Source organism: Sinohyriopsis cumingii, chromosome 1 (assembly GCF_028554795.1).
Source record: "Sinohyriopsis cumingii isolate HCF-2022 chromosome 1, ASM2855479v2, whole genome shotgun sequence".
In the NCBI taxonomy this organism is placed as follows: Eukaryota; Metazoa; Mollusca; class Bivalvia; order Unionida; family Unionidae; genus Sinohyriopsis; species Sinohyriopsis cumingii.
In genome coordinates this window covers 15,541,206-15,561,546 of record NC_142961.1, presented here as the reverse complement: position 1 = coordinate 15,561,546, position 20,341 = coordinate 15,541,206, and the positions used below count along the sequence as shown (strand labels likewise).

The 20,341-nt window shown below is 35.5% G+C and overlaps 2 protein-coding genes across 4 annotated transcripts in view; one reads left to right on the top strand and one right to left on the bottom strand.

Moving 5' to 3' along the window:
- LOC149806450 (hydroxysteroid dehydrogenase-like protein 2) overlaps positions 1-5,725 on the top strand; it is a 36,914-nt gene extending 31,189 nt beyond the window's left edge. The window contains exon 7 of the mRNA XM_089953516.1: positions 3,605-5,725. Within this exon, the coding sequence (XP_089809642.1) occupies positions 3,605-3,675 (71 nt within the window). The 3' untranslated portion in view covers positions 3,676-5,725. The remainder of the gene's footprint in view (positions 1-3,604) is intronic.
- Positions 5,726-7,593: 1,868 nt separating this feature from the next.
- The window catches only part of LOC149806449 (protein HGV2-like), a 71,007-nt gene continuing 58,259 nt past the window's right edge, over positions 7,594-20,341 (bottom strand). For all 3 annotated transcript variants that reach the window (XM_089953487.1, XM_089953502.1, XM_089953493.1), the window contains exons 12-16: positions 18,649-18,806; positions 14,765-14,818; positions 11,702-11,746; positions 10,051-10,179; positions 7,594-8,004 (exon numbers count right to left, since the gene is read on the bottom strand). In XM_089953487.1, the coding sequence (XP_089809613.1) occupies positions 7,951-8,004; positions 10,051-10,179; positions 11,702-11,746; positions 14,765-14,818; positions 18,649-18,806 (440 nt within the window). In that variant the 3' untranslated portion in view covers positions 7,594-7,950. The remainder of the gene's footprint in view (positions 8,005-10,050; positions 10,180-11,701; positions 11,747-14,764; positions 14,819-18,648; positions 18,807-20,341) is intronic.

Genomic DNA, 20,341 nt, shown 5'->3' with positions numbered 1-20,341 from the left:
TTCATCCTGGTCCAAGTTGATTACACCAGACATGTTTACCCATACATTTTCTTGTCAGTATTTTAAGCATTATCTGTCAGTGTTTTTAGAAAGCAGGCAGTATTTGCATTCAGTGTTTCTAACATCTTAACACAGCACACATCACCTATGAAACATGGCACAAATAGTTATTGTTGTAGGGTTTAATGCCATTTTTCAGCACAGGATAGGGTATACATGGCGGCCAGTAAAAATGGTGGAGGAAGAACCCAGGGAAAACACTGGAAGAACCACCGACCCATGAGAAGCTACTGGCAAGCTTTCCCACTTACCCACATTGGCTAAGCCCGAGACTTGCACCCACGCAGACAGTTGAGATGGCAGTGATCCATAACGGTGAGCGCTTTAGACCATTCGGGGCCACGGCACAAACAGTAGATACACTGTAAAGCCTCTGCTGAAGAAACCAACACTAGATCATAACGATTTAAAGAACTACCACCCAGTTTCTAATCTCCCATTCATATAAAAAATCTTAGAAAATGTTGTTCTATCCCCTGAATTCAAACAGTCTCTTTAGCAATGTACAATCTGCATATCGCCCTTGCCACAGTACTGAAACTACTCTTCTAAAAGTAGTTAATGACAGTCTCTCTGCTTTGGATTGTGGAAATATTAGTCCTCACCCTCCTTGATTTGTCTGCAGCATTTGACACAATAGACCATGATATATTACTTCACCATCTCCAGCATGTATTTGGCATTCATGATACAGCCTTACTGTGGTTCAAGTCCTACTTGGTCAGCAGGACACAAATTGTATCTGCAAATGGAATACACTCCAGCCCAGTTGATCTGTGTTGTGGTGTTCCACAGGGGTCTGTTCTTGGACCTGTTCTCTTCATTCTATACACTCAGCTGCTCTCAAGTGTCATAGATCATCATCCAATGTCTCACCAATTGTATGCTGATGACACCCAAATATACAAATCTAGCCACCCAACTGAAGTTGATGCTACCATCCAAGGTGTAGTGAGGTGCATTTCTGATGTGAAATCATGGATGACATGTAACAAGCTGCAGATGAATGATGATAAAACTGAGGCCATTCGGATTACAACAGACTTTCTCATTCACATCCTTTACCTCAAACAATAAATATCAGCAACCCAACATTAAATTCGCACAATCAGTACGAAACCTAGGTGTTACTCTGGACAGTACTCTCACATTGCACCAGCATATCATGAACATATGCAAGGCTGCATATCTTGAGCTGAGATGCATCAGCTCCATTTGCAAATATCTTTCAGCTGATGCCACTGAAACACTTGTGTTCATTAGTACTTTCGAGACTGGACTACTGTAACTCAATTCTGTCTGGTTCATCTCAATATCTACTCCAAAAAGTTCAAAACACAGCTGCTCAGATCATACTTAGAGTATCACGATCAGAGCACACCTCTCCGCTGCTCTGTACCCTACACTGGCAATCCATTCGATCCAGAATCAAACACAAATTATTTGTTCTCTGTGCTACGTTTCACTGACGGACTCTAGTCCAACATACCTATCCGACCTCACCGATGTGTACACACCAGAAAGATACTTATGCTCCTCTTCTGACAATCGTATACTCATTATTCCCACTATGAAAACAAAGTCACATGGACAGCGTTCTTTTGCATACCAGGGCCCAGCAACGTGGAATGAATTGCCCACTGAACTTAGACACAGTGATCCCATTCAAGAGTGCTCTCAAAACTCACTTATTTTGCCTGCAAGAACAAACTTAAAAACCTAATGTTTCCTACCTTAAATATTCTCAGCATGTTTTTGTTTTCTAATTTCATGGTGTTTGTTTTTGTAATCATATCATTATATGTTTTTTATCTTATAGGTGTTGTCTAATGTTGCAAAGCACTTAGAACTTCTAAAGATTAGGTGCTATACAAAGTCCTCGTTATTATTATTATTATGTAGTATTACACCACATACTGACAATACAATATTCTGAAAATAACTCCTAGTTTATCAAGATGCTGAAATTGACCACTGACTTAAACATCATGTTTATATTATAGTGATAACAACCAGAAAAGAATAAATTGACACCCAAATTTTCGTTATTTACCTCTGTTACTTTCTCTAAAAAATCTGTTTTATCATCTTCACACGTATCAGTAACATTTTAAGTAAAGCCAAATCTCTACATTATACACAGTTAAGGAAGACTTGATAAAAAACATTATGACAGACATTGTTATTCACTCAGAAGATAATAACTTCATCTAGATAGGTGAAAGCAGTCTTATTCTTTCATAAAATCTAGTATCAGCTTTGTCAACATTCACTAGAATTTACTGTTTCTAAATACCTTGTGCAATTTTGGAATCTGGGCACATATTTATCATTGCTTCAGTTAACTTGTCTGCAGTGCTCAATGACAAATTCATTTATAATCAACTCACATAGAATTGCCTCAGCACGTGTTATTTGCTTTTGAATGCTGTTGATCATGGACTTCCTTTCCCTTTATCATTGACAAAACATTTCTATTTCCCTTCACAAAGGATTCCAATTTTGCATGATTTTCCACTTCTTCGTTTCGTGAACAGTCATTCCTTATAAAATGTGCACAGGAAATGTCTAAGTTACAAACAATGCAGAGCACAAAATGTTCTCCATCAGATGATGGTTTAAAGCATGGCCATAGAGTATTATAAACTGGTTTAAGGCATGGCCACAGAGTATTAAAGACTGGTTAAAAGCATGGCCACAGAGTATTAGAGACTGGTTTAAGTCATGGCCACAGAGTATTATAGACTGGTTTAAGGCATGACCACAGAGTATTATAGACTGATTTAAGGAATGGCCACAGTATTATAAACTGGTAAAAAATGCTGGTTTCTATGCTTAGACTTTCCATTTTCATCATTAGTTTCATGCTGAAACTTTCTTGTCAGCGGCATTTTCTTTGTTTAAACCGAAGAGATGATACAATGAATCAAAACAAAATAAAACCACTTAAAAATTAATTTTAAAAATCGTATTTTCAGATCAATGACCTTACCAATGGGCTTTATTCCGTTCAAATACGGTAAAATATGGACGGGTTAACGGGTCTGTTACATTGTACAGCAAGCTGTCATTGGTAAAAAGGCTAATATAGGATTCAGCTCCAAAAGGCAAATCATTCAAGTAGATCGAGAACTGCAGAGGACCCATGACCGTTTCTTGGGGAATACCTGAAGTGATGGGGCTGATGAATATGACAGGCCTTCAAGCACAACCTGTTGGTTTCTTGATCAGTTATTATTACTCTAAACACACTGTACTGAAACCCAATTGTGAAAATGAGGGGGAAAAAATTCACAAAAAAGTTTGCATACACATTAGATTTCAGTGCATGATGGGAGGGATGGGGAGACACCCTTAAACTAAGAAGAAAAACCTCCCGTGCAAGAGAGGTTCACATGTATGTTAAGGAATCAGACTGGTATCATGTTTATGCATTCTGGCCCTCCAACTGTAGTAGGCAGACAGAATATTAAGCTTGGACTGGGTACATGCATCCTCAAAAAATCGTAGGTATTGTAATACCGCTATTAAACTTTGTTTTCAGGTTGTAGCCCCCAAGTGACCCTCTTTGTGGACCCGGAGGATCTGGACATATTGGAAGGGTCAAAGTTATAATGCGTGCTTCTACTTAGAATTCCAATTCATGGTGTAATAGCTATATTAACAAACAACTCAGCCAGCAGACTGACCACTACTAAATATTTCATCAACCTCAGAACTTTTATCATCATTTCATTTGTCTTTATTTGCATCATCATGTCATAACAAGAGGCTGAAGTGCTGCTTCTGTCACTCACCTCCAACACTGCATATTTCAAAAATTCTTTAAATGTGTGCAGTGTTATACAGTAATCACAGTGGTGCTGTTAAATCAGAATCAAAACACAATTTCTTAATCTTTCCCATCAGAGTTTCTTAGCTAACACCTATATGTAATGTAGGTCAGTGGCAATGTACACCACAACTTAGCTAACACCTATATGCAATGTAGGTCAGTGGCAATGTACACCACAACTTAGCTAACACCTATATGTAATGTAGGTCAGTGGCAATGTACACCACAACTTAGCTAACACCTATATGTAATGTAGGTCAGTGGCAATGTACACCACAACTTAGCTAACACCTATATGTAATGTAGGTCAGTGGCAATGTACACCACAACTTAGCTAACACCTATATGTAATGTAGGTCAGTGGCAATGTACACCACAACATACTCTTTCTTAAAACCAGTATAACTTGGAAGAGATTGCACTGAACTCTCTCCTCCTTCTTGAGGCCAGAATTGACCACTTTGAAGCACTTTATATTTTTTTTTATAGATGTAACAGATACTGTATTAGTAAACACTGAGGAATATACCAGGGCTGCATACAACAATTTCTTACGACAGGTTAAGTGCAGTTCCTGCATCTCTTGACAACCACCTTCATTCACATGGTTACCAACTTTGTAACCATTAACATCTATACTCTAATGGCTTATATAACTTTTACACATTACCATTTCACAAATCAGGGTTATGTAGTATAATGACAACCTATACAAACTATCTCAGAAACTTTGTATCAGGTCGAATTTACCTATTTTATAATGTGATAAAAATTCTTTACAAAAATAATGGCATCCTTAATATGTAGTCTTTTTCCTCATATCTTAACTCATCCAAGATCAAAACGAATATAAACTGTTTTACCAAGTTTGACAGAAAATGGATGACAGTCTCCAGATATTGAAAATACAGGCCCAACCAATCAGAAGATTTCATTAATATACGACACAAATAAGAACTGCACCTGATAATAAGAAATGTTGAAGAAGCTTTTAAAATAAACTATTAAGAAACAAGTTTTGTTAAATACAGACTGAAAATATAATTTGAACTTCTTGCTCTTCCATATCTACACACACACACGGTAGTCCAACAACAGAACATATCACTCATTGTCAAAAACTGACTTGAAATTATTTCTTTCTTTTATTTTATGCATTAAATAAGTTTAGATTCTCTGTATAATAAGGACCTGAAAATATATTATCTGAAGTCGACTGTGCTAAAACGCATTATTTGAAGTTTAATGTAGAATACAAAACTCATGTTAGTAATATGATCATGATAGTGGCATAATAGTTATCACCAGGTGAGAAGCGCATTTACTGCATGATACCTGTAAAACATGACCATATGCAGCGTAAAACTTTGGCTGTCACATGTACAATTACTATGGAAAGGAGCTAAAACCCGGACATTTAGAGTGGCCAGACTAAGCCACTTCCAACCACATCAGGGCATGGGATCCCCCATCACATGAATTGCTTAGTTGGGACCAGTTGGAGAGACTGTTAAAATGAATTGTGCGAACCAGGGAATCCTGCCACAACGGCTGACACACCTGGGACATCCTAAGAACGTTGGGACATGGGAGCCTCAGTTACAAGAACTACCCTATAATTCACTACACAGTGGAGAAGCCATAGGAGGGTGCACCTACACTATGGAGCCATTGGAAGGTGTACGTGTGCAGAGAAGAAGCCACTGGAGGGCATATATAATCAGTGTAAATAATTCAGTGCAGAAGAACCAGGGAACATAAAGTGCTTTAATGGTTTAACTGCAGTTGCTTTTGTTACTATTGTGCAATAAAATTATTTTTTTAAATTCATCATAATCATCTAATTATCTTTACAAAAAAATCTGTCTTTATATTCTCCATAAGTAGCATTCCAACCATCAATTTGTCCGTTCTGTGTTAATCATATATAAATAGAACAGTAATGCGGTTTTCCACATATCATGTTGCAAGACTAATAATACCCTTGTCTAAATCAAAACATTACAGTAGTTACATCTTGGAAAAACAAAATCTGATGTATGGCTTAATTCAGTAAAGTCCAGTATTTATTTTGAGAAGTTTAAAATAGTAATTGTTGAAGAAGTATTACTGATACATGACCATGTGATAAGTTTAAAATCGTAATTGTTGAAGAAATATTACTGATACAGGACTGTGCCGTAAGTTTAAAATCGTAATTGTTGAAGAAGCATTACTGATACGGGACCATGTGATAAGTTTAAAATAGTAATTGTTGAAGAAGTATTACTGATACATGACCATGTGATAAGTTTAAAATCGTAATTGTTAAAGAAGTATTACTGATACATGACCGTGTCATAAGTTTAAAATAGTAATTGTTGAAGAAGTATTACTGATACAGGACCGTGACATAAGTTTAAAATAGTAATTGTTGAAGAAGTATTACTGATACAGGACCGTGACATAAGTTTAAAATAGTAATTGTTGAAGAAGTATTACTGATACAGGACCGTGTCATAAGTTTAAAATAGTAATTGTTGAAGAAGTATTACTGATACAGGACCGTGACATAAGTTTAAAATAGTAATTGTTGAAGAAGTATTACTGATACAGGACCGTGTCATAAGTTTAAAATAGTAATTGTTGAAGAAGTATTACTGATACAGGACCGTGACATAAGTTTAAAATAGTAATTGTTGAAGAAGTATTACTGATACAGGACCGTGACATAAGTTTAAAATAGTAATTGTTGAAGAAGTATTACTGATACAGGACCATGTCATAAGTTTAAAATAGTAATTGTTGAAGAAGTATTACTGATACAGGACCGTGTCATAAGTTTAAAATAGTAATTGTTGAAGAAGTATTACTGATACAGGACCGTGACATAAGTTTAAAATAGTAATTGTTGAAGAAGTATTACTGATACAGGACCGTGTCATAAGTTTAAAATAGTAATTGTTGAAGAAGTATTACTGATACAGGACCGTGACATAAGTTTAAAATAGTAATTGTTGAAGAAGTATTACTGATACAGGACCGTGACATAAGTTTAAAATAGTAATTGTTGAAGAAGTATTACTGATACAGGACCATGTCATAAGTTTAAAATAGTAATTGTTGAAGAAGTATTACTGATACAGGACCATGTCATAAGCTTATGCTGTGGCCAGGTGAGCTAAAAGGTGCAAGAGGTTACAAGGCATGCATGGTAGTAAGAGCGAAGAAAACCATGGTAGTAGGTTCCAAGAAGACCATGGTAATAAGTGCAAAGAAAATCAGTGTTTCTGGCAACTTCAAGCAGCTGCATCCCTTGTGGCATGCTGGGATGAAAATGTCAACGTATTTTTTTAAAAAGATCTTTGACCCAATAGAGGTATGTGTGCTTTTTAAACCCTTTGGAAGTATTTGTTTGACTATGGAACTCAATTTCTTTCATAATGAAATATCTAATGAACTCTTTTTGTTAGGTTCCTTATTATAAACTGCTGCTAAAGGAAGCCTTATTTGCTTTGCCAAATTTTAGAGATTTCAAGGATACGAAGGAAAAATGGCAACTGAAATGGGGTCAAAATCAGGAGATAAAATGATGCATTTAAAGCAGTTATTTTGAAGCCAAGTACAATTATGAACTAGGCCTTAATGAAGGTAATGTATAAATAAACATTTAATAGTGAGAAAAAATACTGGTGAGGAAATTCAATAACAAAACAACATAAATGCAAAAATTTAATGTCGAATGAGTCAACTTGTAAGTAACACAGTCTAGTTTCACACTGTAAATTCTTTTGTGCATGTTTTAATAAGAACAGTGTTTATAATCTGCTCAATTTAGATTTCATCTATGTATTTTTAAATGCTGAGTAGATATTCGACATTTGATAACACTTGAACGTTACATTTGATAACACCTGAACATCATTCAACACATCTTTTCCTGGTTTTCCTCCTCATTGAAAATTGTCAATAAGCACAAGTTTATTTAGGAGTGAATGGCCTACACTGCAAGGAGAATATTTTGTACAGCAAAAATCCTGTAGAACTGAATTTCATTATATGTTGCAGTCCACTGCTCACGAGGCTGTAACTTCTGCTGGATTGGCTTCCTCCATGGGAACATCCTGAGGCTGGAATGTTCAGAATATATTAATCAGAGTAGCTACAATTGTGCAACTGTATTAATGAAGTAAAGTAAAATGCTTTTTAATTCATCAAGTATATTTTAATGTTTTTAATTTATTTTTTTCCCTCTATGATTGTATGGTATGTATAATTATATTATGGACTTGACCATGTCCAAAATTAAGTTCATTTATTACCTGTCCAGTAGCTTTTAATTTTGCAAACAAATAAGACATAACTAGTAATTTCTCCTAAAGTATCCTTAAATATCAGGATCATTATCAATAGAGGAAAACCTAGTGATTTGGGCCTGGGTCTAGGATACTGGAATTCAATTATGAACACCCTGCTCTACCTGATGTTCCAGTGTTCTTTATTGTAATTTTTGGAACAAATTTTATCAGTTTACAACTTATTTAGAAGGAACTTTGGACCTACATTCTTGCTCTAATTTGGTGTCTTAGTTTCTATATAATATTGTCTACTTGAAAAATTATTCCTGTGATAACATCACAAGCAGAATCATTTATATTGCAGTGTTCCGTTTTTGATTTAGGTAGAATTATTTATTCAAATTATTCTCTGGAATTACAAAGAGCTTAACAATATTCTTGGACAGTGACATTAACTTGGATTTATAGTGAATTCAGACAAGGCCATCTTGCATTACATTTTTTTGAGTCATCAAAAGGCTGTTTACACAACACTTCAGGCCAACAGTACTTTAGTGCATTCAAGACTACAGGCATATTCACACCTTCACCATTGGACTTTATTTTGAACACCACAGGAATTTAATTAGAACTTTATTTTCACTAGGATCGGTGTGATATAGCTTTGTGGATTATTAGGGATTTAATTCACAATACTGTAAAAAAAAAATATATAAAAAATTGACTTAGTATTCTAGGGAAAGTATTTATCAAACCTGTTAGTTTTTTTCTCTCTTCTATTAGTTTTAGACCATAGAGTCACAACACAAGTATTAAGTAATATCTATTAGACACTTAATGTTGACAATGTGATGTCACCATTCTTTGTGTGACATCAAGTAGTAAGTTTAATAATTTCTAAACAAAAATAATGGAATGGAATCTTGTAGTTGAGGATGCATCACAGATTACTTTCCAGTTAGTAAAAAAAATAAAAAAATCCTCAAAGCATGACTGCTATATATATGTTTGGATATACCTGACCAGTTGTTTCTATGCAAACTAAACATATATGCAGCAGAATAAATTAACAGTTACATTTATGATATAGACCTCTCCGTCAATAACTTAACAAGGACCAAAAACATACTGCAGGAATCAGTGCAGGCACAAGTTCCAGAGGGACCTCTGAAAAATGATGTGAATACCATCCTAGCTAGACAACAACAACGAGAAGACAAGATGGATGCATGTGTGTGAACAAGTGTCAATAAATGCTTTTATTGCTTCTTTGTATACATTTATTTTCAAGAGAACCATCCATTCAAAGTTCATTAAAAACATGACCCTAATAAGTTTTAACATACTTATATGTTATCTTCCAAAATGTAGATGTTTCAGTTACTGCTGATTCACAAAAAAAACCCCAAGAATTCCTTTTTTTTCTTCAAAAGGTAGGCACATTTATTTCAAGCACCACCCACCCAACATTGAAACTCCCATTTTTTAAAAAACAAGATCAGGGTCGATACAACTGGGAATTCTATCAAAAGCATATTGTATTTGTCATTGTCATTGTCGATACTGCTTGCAATTGGACCTGACTTATATACAACTGGGAATTCTGTCAAAAGCATATTGTATTTGTCATTGTCATGGTCGATACTGCTTGCAATTGGACCGGACTTGTATACAACTGGGAATTCTATCAAAAGCATATTGCATTTGTCATTGTCATGGTCGATACTGCCTGCAATTGGATCAGACTTGTATACAACTGGGAATTCTATCAAAAGCATATTGCATTTGTCATTGTCAGCAGAACATCTAAAAGAAATAAAAGTTAACGCCTACAATATTTTTTAAAAAAAGGTGCATTTGGGGGCATCTGACAGCTACCTGATCTTTTTCTGATGGATGGTCATTTCCATTTTCCTTGGTTGTAGCATCTCCAGATCCATCCTCCTGTCTGGTCTTCTTCAGCTCTTTTACCTCCTCTCCAGGCTCCTCCTCTTCTTCAGGCTTTCTCTGAGAATCAGATTATATTATCCAATAAAGGAACTAATTCAATAATGCATTCTACTGTTCATACATCATGACTGCCCTGCTATATAAAGAATGACAAGTTGGTCCTCACCCTGACTAAGTAGCAGTAGGTCAAAATGGCTTACTTCTAAAAATGTATAAATATCTACAGGTGATGTTCGATTTACAGCATATACGAGTTCCTGAGGTTATGGCATAAACCATGCTTTCTGGGTAAGCAATGAGATGTGCATGAATGCACCAATGCAAGCTGCGTACAAGTCACGGCACAATGCACCAGTGATGGCGTAAAAACAAGCACAGTTGTGCAAACTGAATGTTGTTGTTATAGTGTTTAACGCCATTTTTCAGCACAAGAAAGGATATACATGGTGGCCAGTATAAATGGTGAAGGAAGAACCCAAGAAAAGATGTCAACAATTCCTAATGGTGAGCGCTTTAGACCACTTGGGGCCCCCACAAACTGAATGTCCCTTCTCCATTACAAAATGACGTTAAAATGTACAAGAGAAGAAGCAATTCTGAGGATTGAGGATCTTCTTTTTTCTGCAAGAGTCAGCTCAAGATTTTTGAAGCTTTGTCCAGAAACAAAAAGTCGATAATGGATGAATGATTGGGAAGACAACTAGTCAAAACATTATATATACTGAAAATGAAGAGAACTGAAAATAATAAGGTACATGTAGACCACAAATATAATGTGTACCTATTTCACAGAGATATCTTGTATGGATTTGGAGTTCTGCACGCTCAACAGACAAAAGTGTGGGGTTTAAATCCATTTTTCAGTGTATGATAGGCTGCCAGTATATTTGGTGGTGGAAGAAAGCAATAAGATATTTGGTGGTTTAAGAAATCAAAGAGCCACTGATTCGCAGGAAGCTAATGGCAAGCTTTCTCACATACCCACTATGGCTGAGACAAAACTTGAACACATGCAAACAAAGGTTAGTTGCAAATGATCAGTAAAGGCAGGTGCTTTGGACCATTTGGCCACGAGGACATTCAAAAGTGTGCATGATGGATGGGCAAACAAATGAATAAAACTAGTGAAACTGAAGAATTGTCAATAGCAAAATGCACTTTATTCACTGGTCAAATACCAAATTTCACCAACATATCTTAAAAACAGTTTTGGAATTGTGTCCTTGAAATGAAAGTGGTAATAATGGATAGATGAACAAAAAATTAACCACAATTCTAAAATATGTAATTTTCATAGTGATATTTTTTATCTATCGAGAGTTATGCTCCAAAAATAAAAGTTTACAGACTGATGGATTAAAGACAGACACACAAAGCTGTAATATTAACTGTATCACACATATTACACTTGTGTGGGTGGGCAGGCAGGAAGGAATGCTCATTATAAAATGTACATAATGACTCTGCTTATCAGAACCTGCAAATGATTACAATGAATGCATGAAATATTGTGTGGTGTAAAATTTTAAGAAACTAAAAGAGAATCTCTATTATGGAACTAAATATGTTGTTTACTTACCTTTCTTTTAATTAAATGGCTGATATCTGTTACTTTTACATCGCTCTGCAAAAGAAAAGCTCAAAATATGTACAACATAAGCACAGGGCTGGAAAACTGAGCAGTCACACCAAGTCAGGTTATAAGGATGCAAACCCTGTAAAGCATTCAGAATTTTATGCATTTTGATCATAACACAATTTTAAATATCCACTAAGGGCTGTTCCATACATGGTACCCAGGGAAGGCAGTTTTTAAAAAAATATACGCCAGGGTACTTTCATTTCAACGAGTTATAGGAAAAATAAAACAATTCTAAATTGCATCTATGTCTGAGAACCCCACATTAAAAGTGCCTTCCCCGAGTCTTGGGTATTTTTTACTTGAACAGTCCAAGTGATAATAAAATAAAAAAATACAGGAGAGTTTTTGCCACATCTAAAATAGTGTTTGTTCATGCCAAAATAGAGCTATAACCTCAATAACCCATATCTATCTAGAGCCTGTATTTGCATGTGCGTGTTTGTATGTGTGTGTGTATGTATGTATGTATGTATGTATGTATGTGTGTATATATATATATATATATATATATATATATATATATATATATATATATGTGTGTGTGTGTGTGTTCTGCCAACAAATGACCCCATTGGGGCCACATAATTTTAAAAAAATCAACAATTGTCATTTTAGCATAGTTTTTTTCTCTCTTTAAGTACATGTGCTAGTACATACCTCTATACTGTATTAGTTTTCACTTAATGTCAGGGTTCCTGCAGACTTAACAAAAACAAATACCATGACTTTTCCTGGGCCATTTCACGAAACTCAATTGCTATACGAAATATATATATATAATATGTCAATATTAATGAGTCATCATTGGAAGGTAAACATTCCATGTGGTCATCAAACCTGCCAACCCTGACGAGTCTCAGTAAGGCAGTTGATTTTTTCCCCGTATGAGTGACCAGTTTTCAGTAAGGTGTCCTTTCCAGCTTTTATTCACAAGAATCTGAATACTTGTGCTTATCCTTCTGTGTTGATTATTAACATTTTTCTAGAAGCTTATTTTCCCTTTCGTCTTAAACACGCATCGCTTTCTGGTTGCCAATTTGAAAAATTCTATAGTCAACAGTTTGATCATGCAGACACTTCGCGTGAACAAATAGGTGCAGTTTAAAGCATCTTTTGGTGCTGCTGTAAAGTTAGTCTGGTTCCCTGACTAATTTCACCAATTCTATGATGAAACCAGGATCCAAATAAAACATGGATGAACCAATTATCCGGATTTTTCCAGCAATGATCATTTATTCGTAGTTTTTGCTAGTATGCCTAAGTCCGTATTTTATGGGTCATTTTTGTAAGACTTATGGCAAAATCATAAGAGTTGGCAGGTCTTGGTCATCCATTCAAGGGGAGAAATTACAACCATTGTGGCCACCATACTGAATGTATGATTGGCACCATTGTCATTTGGGACTAAGCTCCTGGTTAAAATCCAAAGCTGATATAACCATCTATTTGGAAGTAACAATACAAATATTTTCAAGAAGGCCACCATGGTCAATTTGCATCATTTTCATTTAGGACCAACCTGACACCAAAGCAACTCTTTAATGAAAAATCCATGTCAAATGAATTTCCATGTAAGAGTAACAAAATCAAGATTTTCCAGCTGACCATCGTTCTGGCTATACTGGATGTCAGATCAGCACCATATTAATTTAAAACTAACAAGACATTATAAGAAGTCTTCTAATGAAATCTCCACACCAAGATGACTTTCTGTTTATTTTTAAGACAGCAGCTACGGTGGTTATTCTGGGTATCAGATGGACACCATTGCCATTCACTAAAAACTAGACATAAGAAGTCTGGGTATCAGATGGACACCATTTCCATTCACTAAAAACTAGACATCATAAGAAGTCTGGGTATCAGATGGACACCATTTCCATTCACTAAAAACTAGACATCATACGAAGTCTCGGTATCAGATGCACACCATTTCCATTCACTAAAAACTAGACATCAAAAGAAGTCTGGGTATTAGATACACACCATTTCCATTCACTAAAAACTAGACATCATAAGAAGTCTGGGTATCAGATACACACCATTTCCATTCACTCAAAACCAGACATCATAACAAGTCTTCTAGTGCAAGCACAATCTTGATTTGACCAAATATCTGTAACAATGATAAAACTATCTACAACCCTTGTGGTGGTCACATTGGCGGCATTTAATGTATTTCAGAGAAAACTTCATGATGATATGATCTTTCATTCAGGAGTATTTTGAAGATTTTTAAAAAGGACCATTCGTTGTGGCCATCTTGGATATCAGATGAGCACCATTTTCATTTAGTACACATCATAGCTCTTCTGGTGAAAACCTGATGTTAAGACTTTTTGTTCAGGAGAAGTAGCAACAAGATCAAAACAATTTTCATTTAACACCAATTTTAGCAAAATCCCCATGTTGATATGAAACATCAGTTGAGGAGGAATAGTGACAAGATTTTCAATATGGTTCCTGTAGCAGCCATATTGAATATCCTAGTGGTACTATTTTAATCTGGACTAACCAGATCATGTGATCAATGTGAAGTTTCAAGTAGTAGATTAGGATTAGTGGTAACAAACTTGTACTAATGGATGTGTGACACATGAGAAACAATTGCTTAAGCTCTTCTGGTCTAAAACAGTCAATGTAAAACTTACAAACTAAACATGGTCCAACATTAAAAACCAATTTGTCTTGATTTCATCAGGAAATGTACATCACTGATAAAAACAATGATGGCACAGAATACTGAAAACTAAACTTGCCCAAGGTCTAATCAATACAACTGCATAAACACTGTTGGGTGCTGATTACTTTGAAGGCGTTACCGTGGAAAGTTATTTTCCAATATTTCCATTTTTCCAAGGTATATTTAGTGTTAATTTTTGAAGATGGACCAAGGGAATATTACTTGAGGCTGATTAATCTCTTGGAATTAGTTTGAAATAACTTCAGAAATGGCAGTATATGTTTACTGTGTTTTTGAAATAAAAATGAATGTCATACCTTTGTTGCAGAAGAGGTTTCCATCGTCTGACCCATAGAGACACTACTTGATGTCTGAAGACAAAAAAGGAAGAGGGTGAAGTGTATAAAATGTTTAAATATTAAAGCAAACCTGGGATTAAAGATCCAATACAGCAGACCTCAATGAATGATAATTTTAATAATGAAGGTTTCAACATTACAAGCACAAAATATTCTAAAAAAAACCGGAAAACTTATGTACTTGCATTAAATAAATCAAATAAATTAATTTTCAAACAAAACAATGTCCCACCCAGTCAGATCACCCCGACCAGTCCTAACACTAACCTCTTAATGCTGAGCGCCTGTGGCAGCTGTTAGTATCATTTTTAAGTCTCTGTAAGTACCACTTAGTACCAGTATTTGGTAGGACTCGGCCAGAGTTCAAACCCACGGCCTTCCGCTTCCGAGAAGAAAAATGTACGACAATGTCACTTGCATACAATAAGAGTTCTGCAGAAAGCATCATTCTACATGTGTACTATCAGTGTATCCCCCAGGGATGTAAAATTGAGGGTAAAAAAAGCAACCTTGGTGTCAGAACTGGGGGTGAAAAAAAAAAAAAATGTGGGGGTCAAAGATGTAGTGACATATTTTCATCTGACCCGAACTTTTTCAGCTTCAAATAGGATGTTGCAACTTGCACAACATACTCTCACTCTCTCTAAAAATACAATTAAACCAACATGCACAATTAACAAACAAATACACTGTCCATTCAAAGAATTTTAATTGTTCATTTTTCTTCTAGTTTAAAGTCTTCTTATAATCTTTTTGTAGCAATATTATAGACCAACACATTACAGATAAGCCAATACAAAAGCCAATTAAATCTTTTTAACCAAATGGCAGTTAATTTACTGCCTGTCATAAAATGTGTACTATCATCGGTTTCATTGTACTTCGTCCTAGAACAAATTTATCCAAAAATCAAGGAGGCTAATGATTCATATTGTTTCTAATAAGTTACACTTGAACTTTTTTTTATTGCAGCAAGTTACAAACCAACAAAATCTGCAATGACACCCTGACTTTATAATGCTAATAACACATCTGTCTCAGCAAGTTTACTAATTTCTTTGTTGTGAAGAATGTATTGGGTGATAATGTGTTCTCCAGATATCTTGTGGCGAACAAACTGCAGATTTGCAAAAAATTCTTAAACCCTGTCATGAAAGGATTATTCACTTTTGAAATCATGTGATCAGAAGTCACTGATAATCCTAATGGATGTGTCGTATTCCAGTCAAGGGAATTATTTCCTCCATTTTTCATTAAAGTTGGATCCACTCTTTGTGTTCTGCTTCTTTCACTTTCTTCACTAATGATTCTTAGTCCAAGCTGTTTTAACCTGGTGATCACTTTCTAGTAAAACAAGTATTGATGTTAAACATGTGGATGACATCTTGATGAGTTCAAAGGAAGTTGCATGAGAGCTCGTGAGATTAGGGAAAGCTACTCCATCATAACATTGCCTATGCTTGTCTGGTTCCCCATTTTGTATGCTCTCTGCATTGCACTCTGATATACGAATAGCGGAGAGCAACACAGGGAGCATACGAAGCAGGGAATCAGACTATGCCTATGCTCAAAGTATACACGATGCCATCCCTCATCCAAAATAATGGATATTAAATAAATCATGATCGATTTATGTGAATCTTCTGTGTAAAAAAAACCCCATAAAAACGCATGGCAACAAAATGGGTGTCAATTTTCTCCAATGTGCATACCCGACACACAAATGTGTGTAAAAGGGAACACTGACTACCAAGTACAACTCGCGAACATGGCTTGCCACAGTTAAGATTACAACAGAATGGTTTGGTTGAAAGCATCATTCTACATGTGTATTACCAAGTACAACAACTGTACATGGCTTGCCACAGTGGCAAGATTACAATACAAGGACTTTGTGGAAAGCATCTTAATACATGAATTCTATAAAGTAAAACAACTGTACATGGCTTGCGACACTGGCAAGATTACAATACAAGGACTTTGTGGAAAGCATCTTAATACATATATTCTATAAAGTACAACAACTGTACATGGCTTGCCACACTGGCAAGATTACAATACAAGGACTTTGTGGAAAGCATCTTAATACATGTATTCTATAAAGTACAACAACTGTACATGGCTTGCCACACGGGTAAGATTACAATACAAAGACTTTGTGGAAAGCATCTTAATACATATATTCTATAAAGTACAACAACTGTACATGGCTTACCATACTGGAAATATTACAATACTACAAGGGTATTGTAGAATGGATAATCCTACATGTAAACCATGATACAGTAAAACCTATCTTGAGACTGATGACTCTTCTATCAACATAAAAATAGTCTCTCTAAACAGGTGGTCTCTTGTAACAGGTTTGTATAAAAAGACCACTTTCCAAGGTTAAACTTGGCCCTGTTAAAGGAAAAATAATCACAATCACTGTACATATATTCTATTCTTTGTTCATAGTTCTTGTTAAAATATTGCAATCCTTCTTCTGAAAACAAAATTATATAGTGATAAAAATGTACATCTATCATTAATCACGAATCATATTTGTTTGACCATTGTTTCTCATTTACTCCAATCCTTTACAACACCCTGAATTTGTTTTACCAATGTTTAAACTGCTATTTTGCAAGTGGTCTCCTCATTTCACTTCTCTGAATCACATTAATTCTTTCCTCCAGTGTTAGAATTTTTCTCTTTTCAGTTGGAGTTATGCCATTGCTATCAATGTGCTAGGTGTCATTGCTCATCCTACCAGTAACAGGTGAAAAGTCCATCATGCTGGTATGTGCTTCAATACTATATTGTATGCTGTTTATCCTGAATACACATCTGAGATTAACTAGATATCATAAATAGTCTTCTGGTGAGAAAACGCACGTCTTATCTAAAGTGGGGAGCTCCCTCCTAGTCACAAAATGAGATGAGTGGGGAAAAAAAGAGGCGGGTGGGAGGAGGAAATAGCCATAGTTTAATAATTACACAACATTTCAACATCTTTCTTCCTGCTCCACTGTTAGAGCTCTACTGACATCAAAATCTTTCAAACATGACACTTCTAGATGTACAAGCATTACTCTGGATTGTTTCTAAGCTTAATCTGTGCCTTACCTGTGATTTAATATTGTTCCGTGCCAAGATTCCCCCTTCAGTCTTATGTCTGAATGGAAATATACATAACTAGCTTAGTCAGCTTGCACTAGTTGGGAAACTGTTCATTGTTCATTGACACTGGTATGTACAAGTCATAGGTATTATCTTTTGAATACATTTCTGCTACAAAATAGTATTTTTCCCTAACATAAGCTCTGCCAAGTTTCACTTTCTGAAACTGGTGCTTTACCAGTTATTATGCCCGATTTCTTCTCTGTCTCAATGCTATATGTGTGTGATTTGGACTTTTAACGCCGCTTTAACAATTTTTCAGTCATATCGCTAAGATGTCTGCAGTGTGGCATGTTTAAAATATAGGCTACGTACAACACCAAACTGGCCGACTCCAAACATTCATCTTCAGATTCAATCCATTCAAGAGTAGTGATAGCAAAATTTTCAAGCGGGCTATTGTTACTGCCATACTGTATTTCCAAGCCGCACCTTTTTCATTTAGGACTAACTAGACCTTTAGACGAAAGTATCTGTCAAGTTCCATGGTAATCCTCCAAGTAGCCTAGGATGAAAAGCAACAACAAACTTGTGTCTACGGACAGACAGAGGTAAGAAGACATTAAATGATGAATGACAGGCCAACACATACGGTCTCCTGTTCCAAGACCATTAAAACTAGTTTCAAATGTGTAAGCACAGTATCTAAAAGTGGAAAGACATTCATAAATACTCACAAATCCAATGACTTCTTTGGCAGCAGCTTTAAGTTCATCAACCTGTCTCTTCTCTTCCTCTATATCTTCAATTTTTGTACATATATCTGGTAAGATATCCTTTAGATCTTTGACCTCTTGTATGGCTTGAGTTACTGGGTCATCAAAGTCGACTGGCTCTGAAATTACACAAGTATATTTGCAATATTTGAATTGAAAATTAGTAGTGAGGGACAGAAAAGTGTGGGAGGAGAGCATTCAACTGATCTTCTGTTTACTTGGTTGGATCTAACACTGGGTACAAACACTATGGTTATAACCATTATCATGAATTGTTTCTATTGCTACCCTGCTCTAGCTTTCTTCAAAGAAAATAGATGTCAGGTTAAAAAGTTGGAATATTTACTGGAAGAAAAAAAAGAGAAAAAAAAGTCAGGAATGGTGAGCAATTTGCTTTAATGAATAAAACCCTGTATCCCCAAAGGAAAAGTTAAATAGTTCTTCCAACGGACTGACAATACTGTCTTAAGATTTCATGAAAAGACTATCTTCCTTAGCCAATGTGTCAGTCATATTGGATGTCAGATTGCAGCATTTTCATATCGACAAACTAAACAATATTAGAAGAATTTTGGTGAAAAAACCTACATTGCTTTGACCATTTTCAATGTTTATTGTAGAAGCTTAGATGTGCGCAATTTCAATTTCTATTGAAGACCAACTAGATGCCATTTAAAGGCTTCTCATGAAAACCCTATACTGAAGGGACTTTCTGTTCCGGAAGAGTTGCCTTAAAGAACTTCAAGATGGTTGCTGTGATGACATATTCAATGCTGATATGGCACAATTTTCATTTAGGACAAACCATATATCGTAGTAAGTCCTAGTGAAATCCCCACATTGACATGATTATCCATTCAGGTGGAGTAACAATTAAGATTTTCAAGGTGGATGGTGGCCATATTGGATGTCCTAGAGGCACTCTTTTCATTTAGAGCCAACCAGACTTTCTGTTCAGAAGAAATTATAAGATTTTCCAAATGCCCTTATTTGAAGTCAGATCAGCACCATTTTCATTAAAGACCAACGCGATAAGTGTCCTTTGGTGAAAATCCCATGCTGATATCACAATCCATTCAAAAACATTTTTCCACTGTGTTTGCGATACTAGCTTTTTGAAAAGAACTATTTTCAGAGGACAAATTATACATAAACGTATTCTAGTGACAATTCTGAGTCAATTGTTTAGAACATGTTAGAGATGGCTGCTGTTGTGGCCATGCTGGACATCAAGGGGAACCATTTCCATTTAGGAGCAACCAAACATCATATTAAGTCTTTTGATAAAAACCCCATGTTGACATGACTATCCATTCATCAATAGCATGAGCAAGATTTACAAGATAGCTGTCATACTGCAAGTCAAATTGCCATAGGCCCAACTACACATCACAAGAAATCTTTCAGTGAAAACACCATGCTGATATGACCATCCGTTTAGAAGTAGTTGTGATAACTAACTGAGCAGCAGCGTTTTCATTTAAGATGAAGTGGACCTATGAAAGAATGTGTGTATACAGATTCAAGATACATGGTTCCCATGCTTTTCTAAATATAAATTTCCAGGTCTTTTCTAGGATGAAATTAATTTTTTCAAGGTTGACATACGACCATTAATGAATGGAATTAAAGAACATTTTAGATTATAAAACAT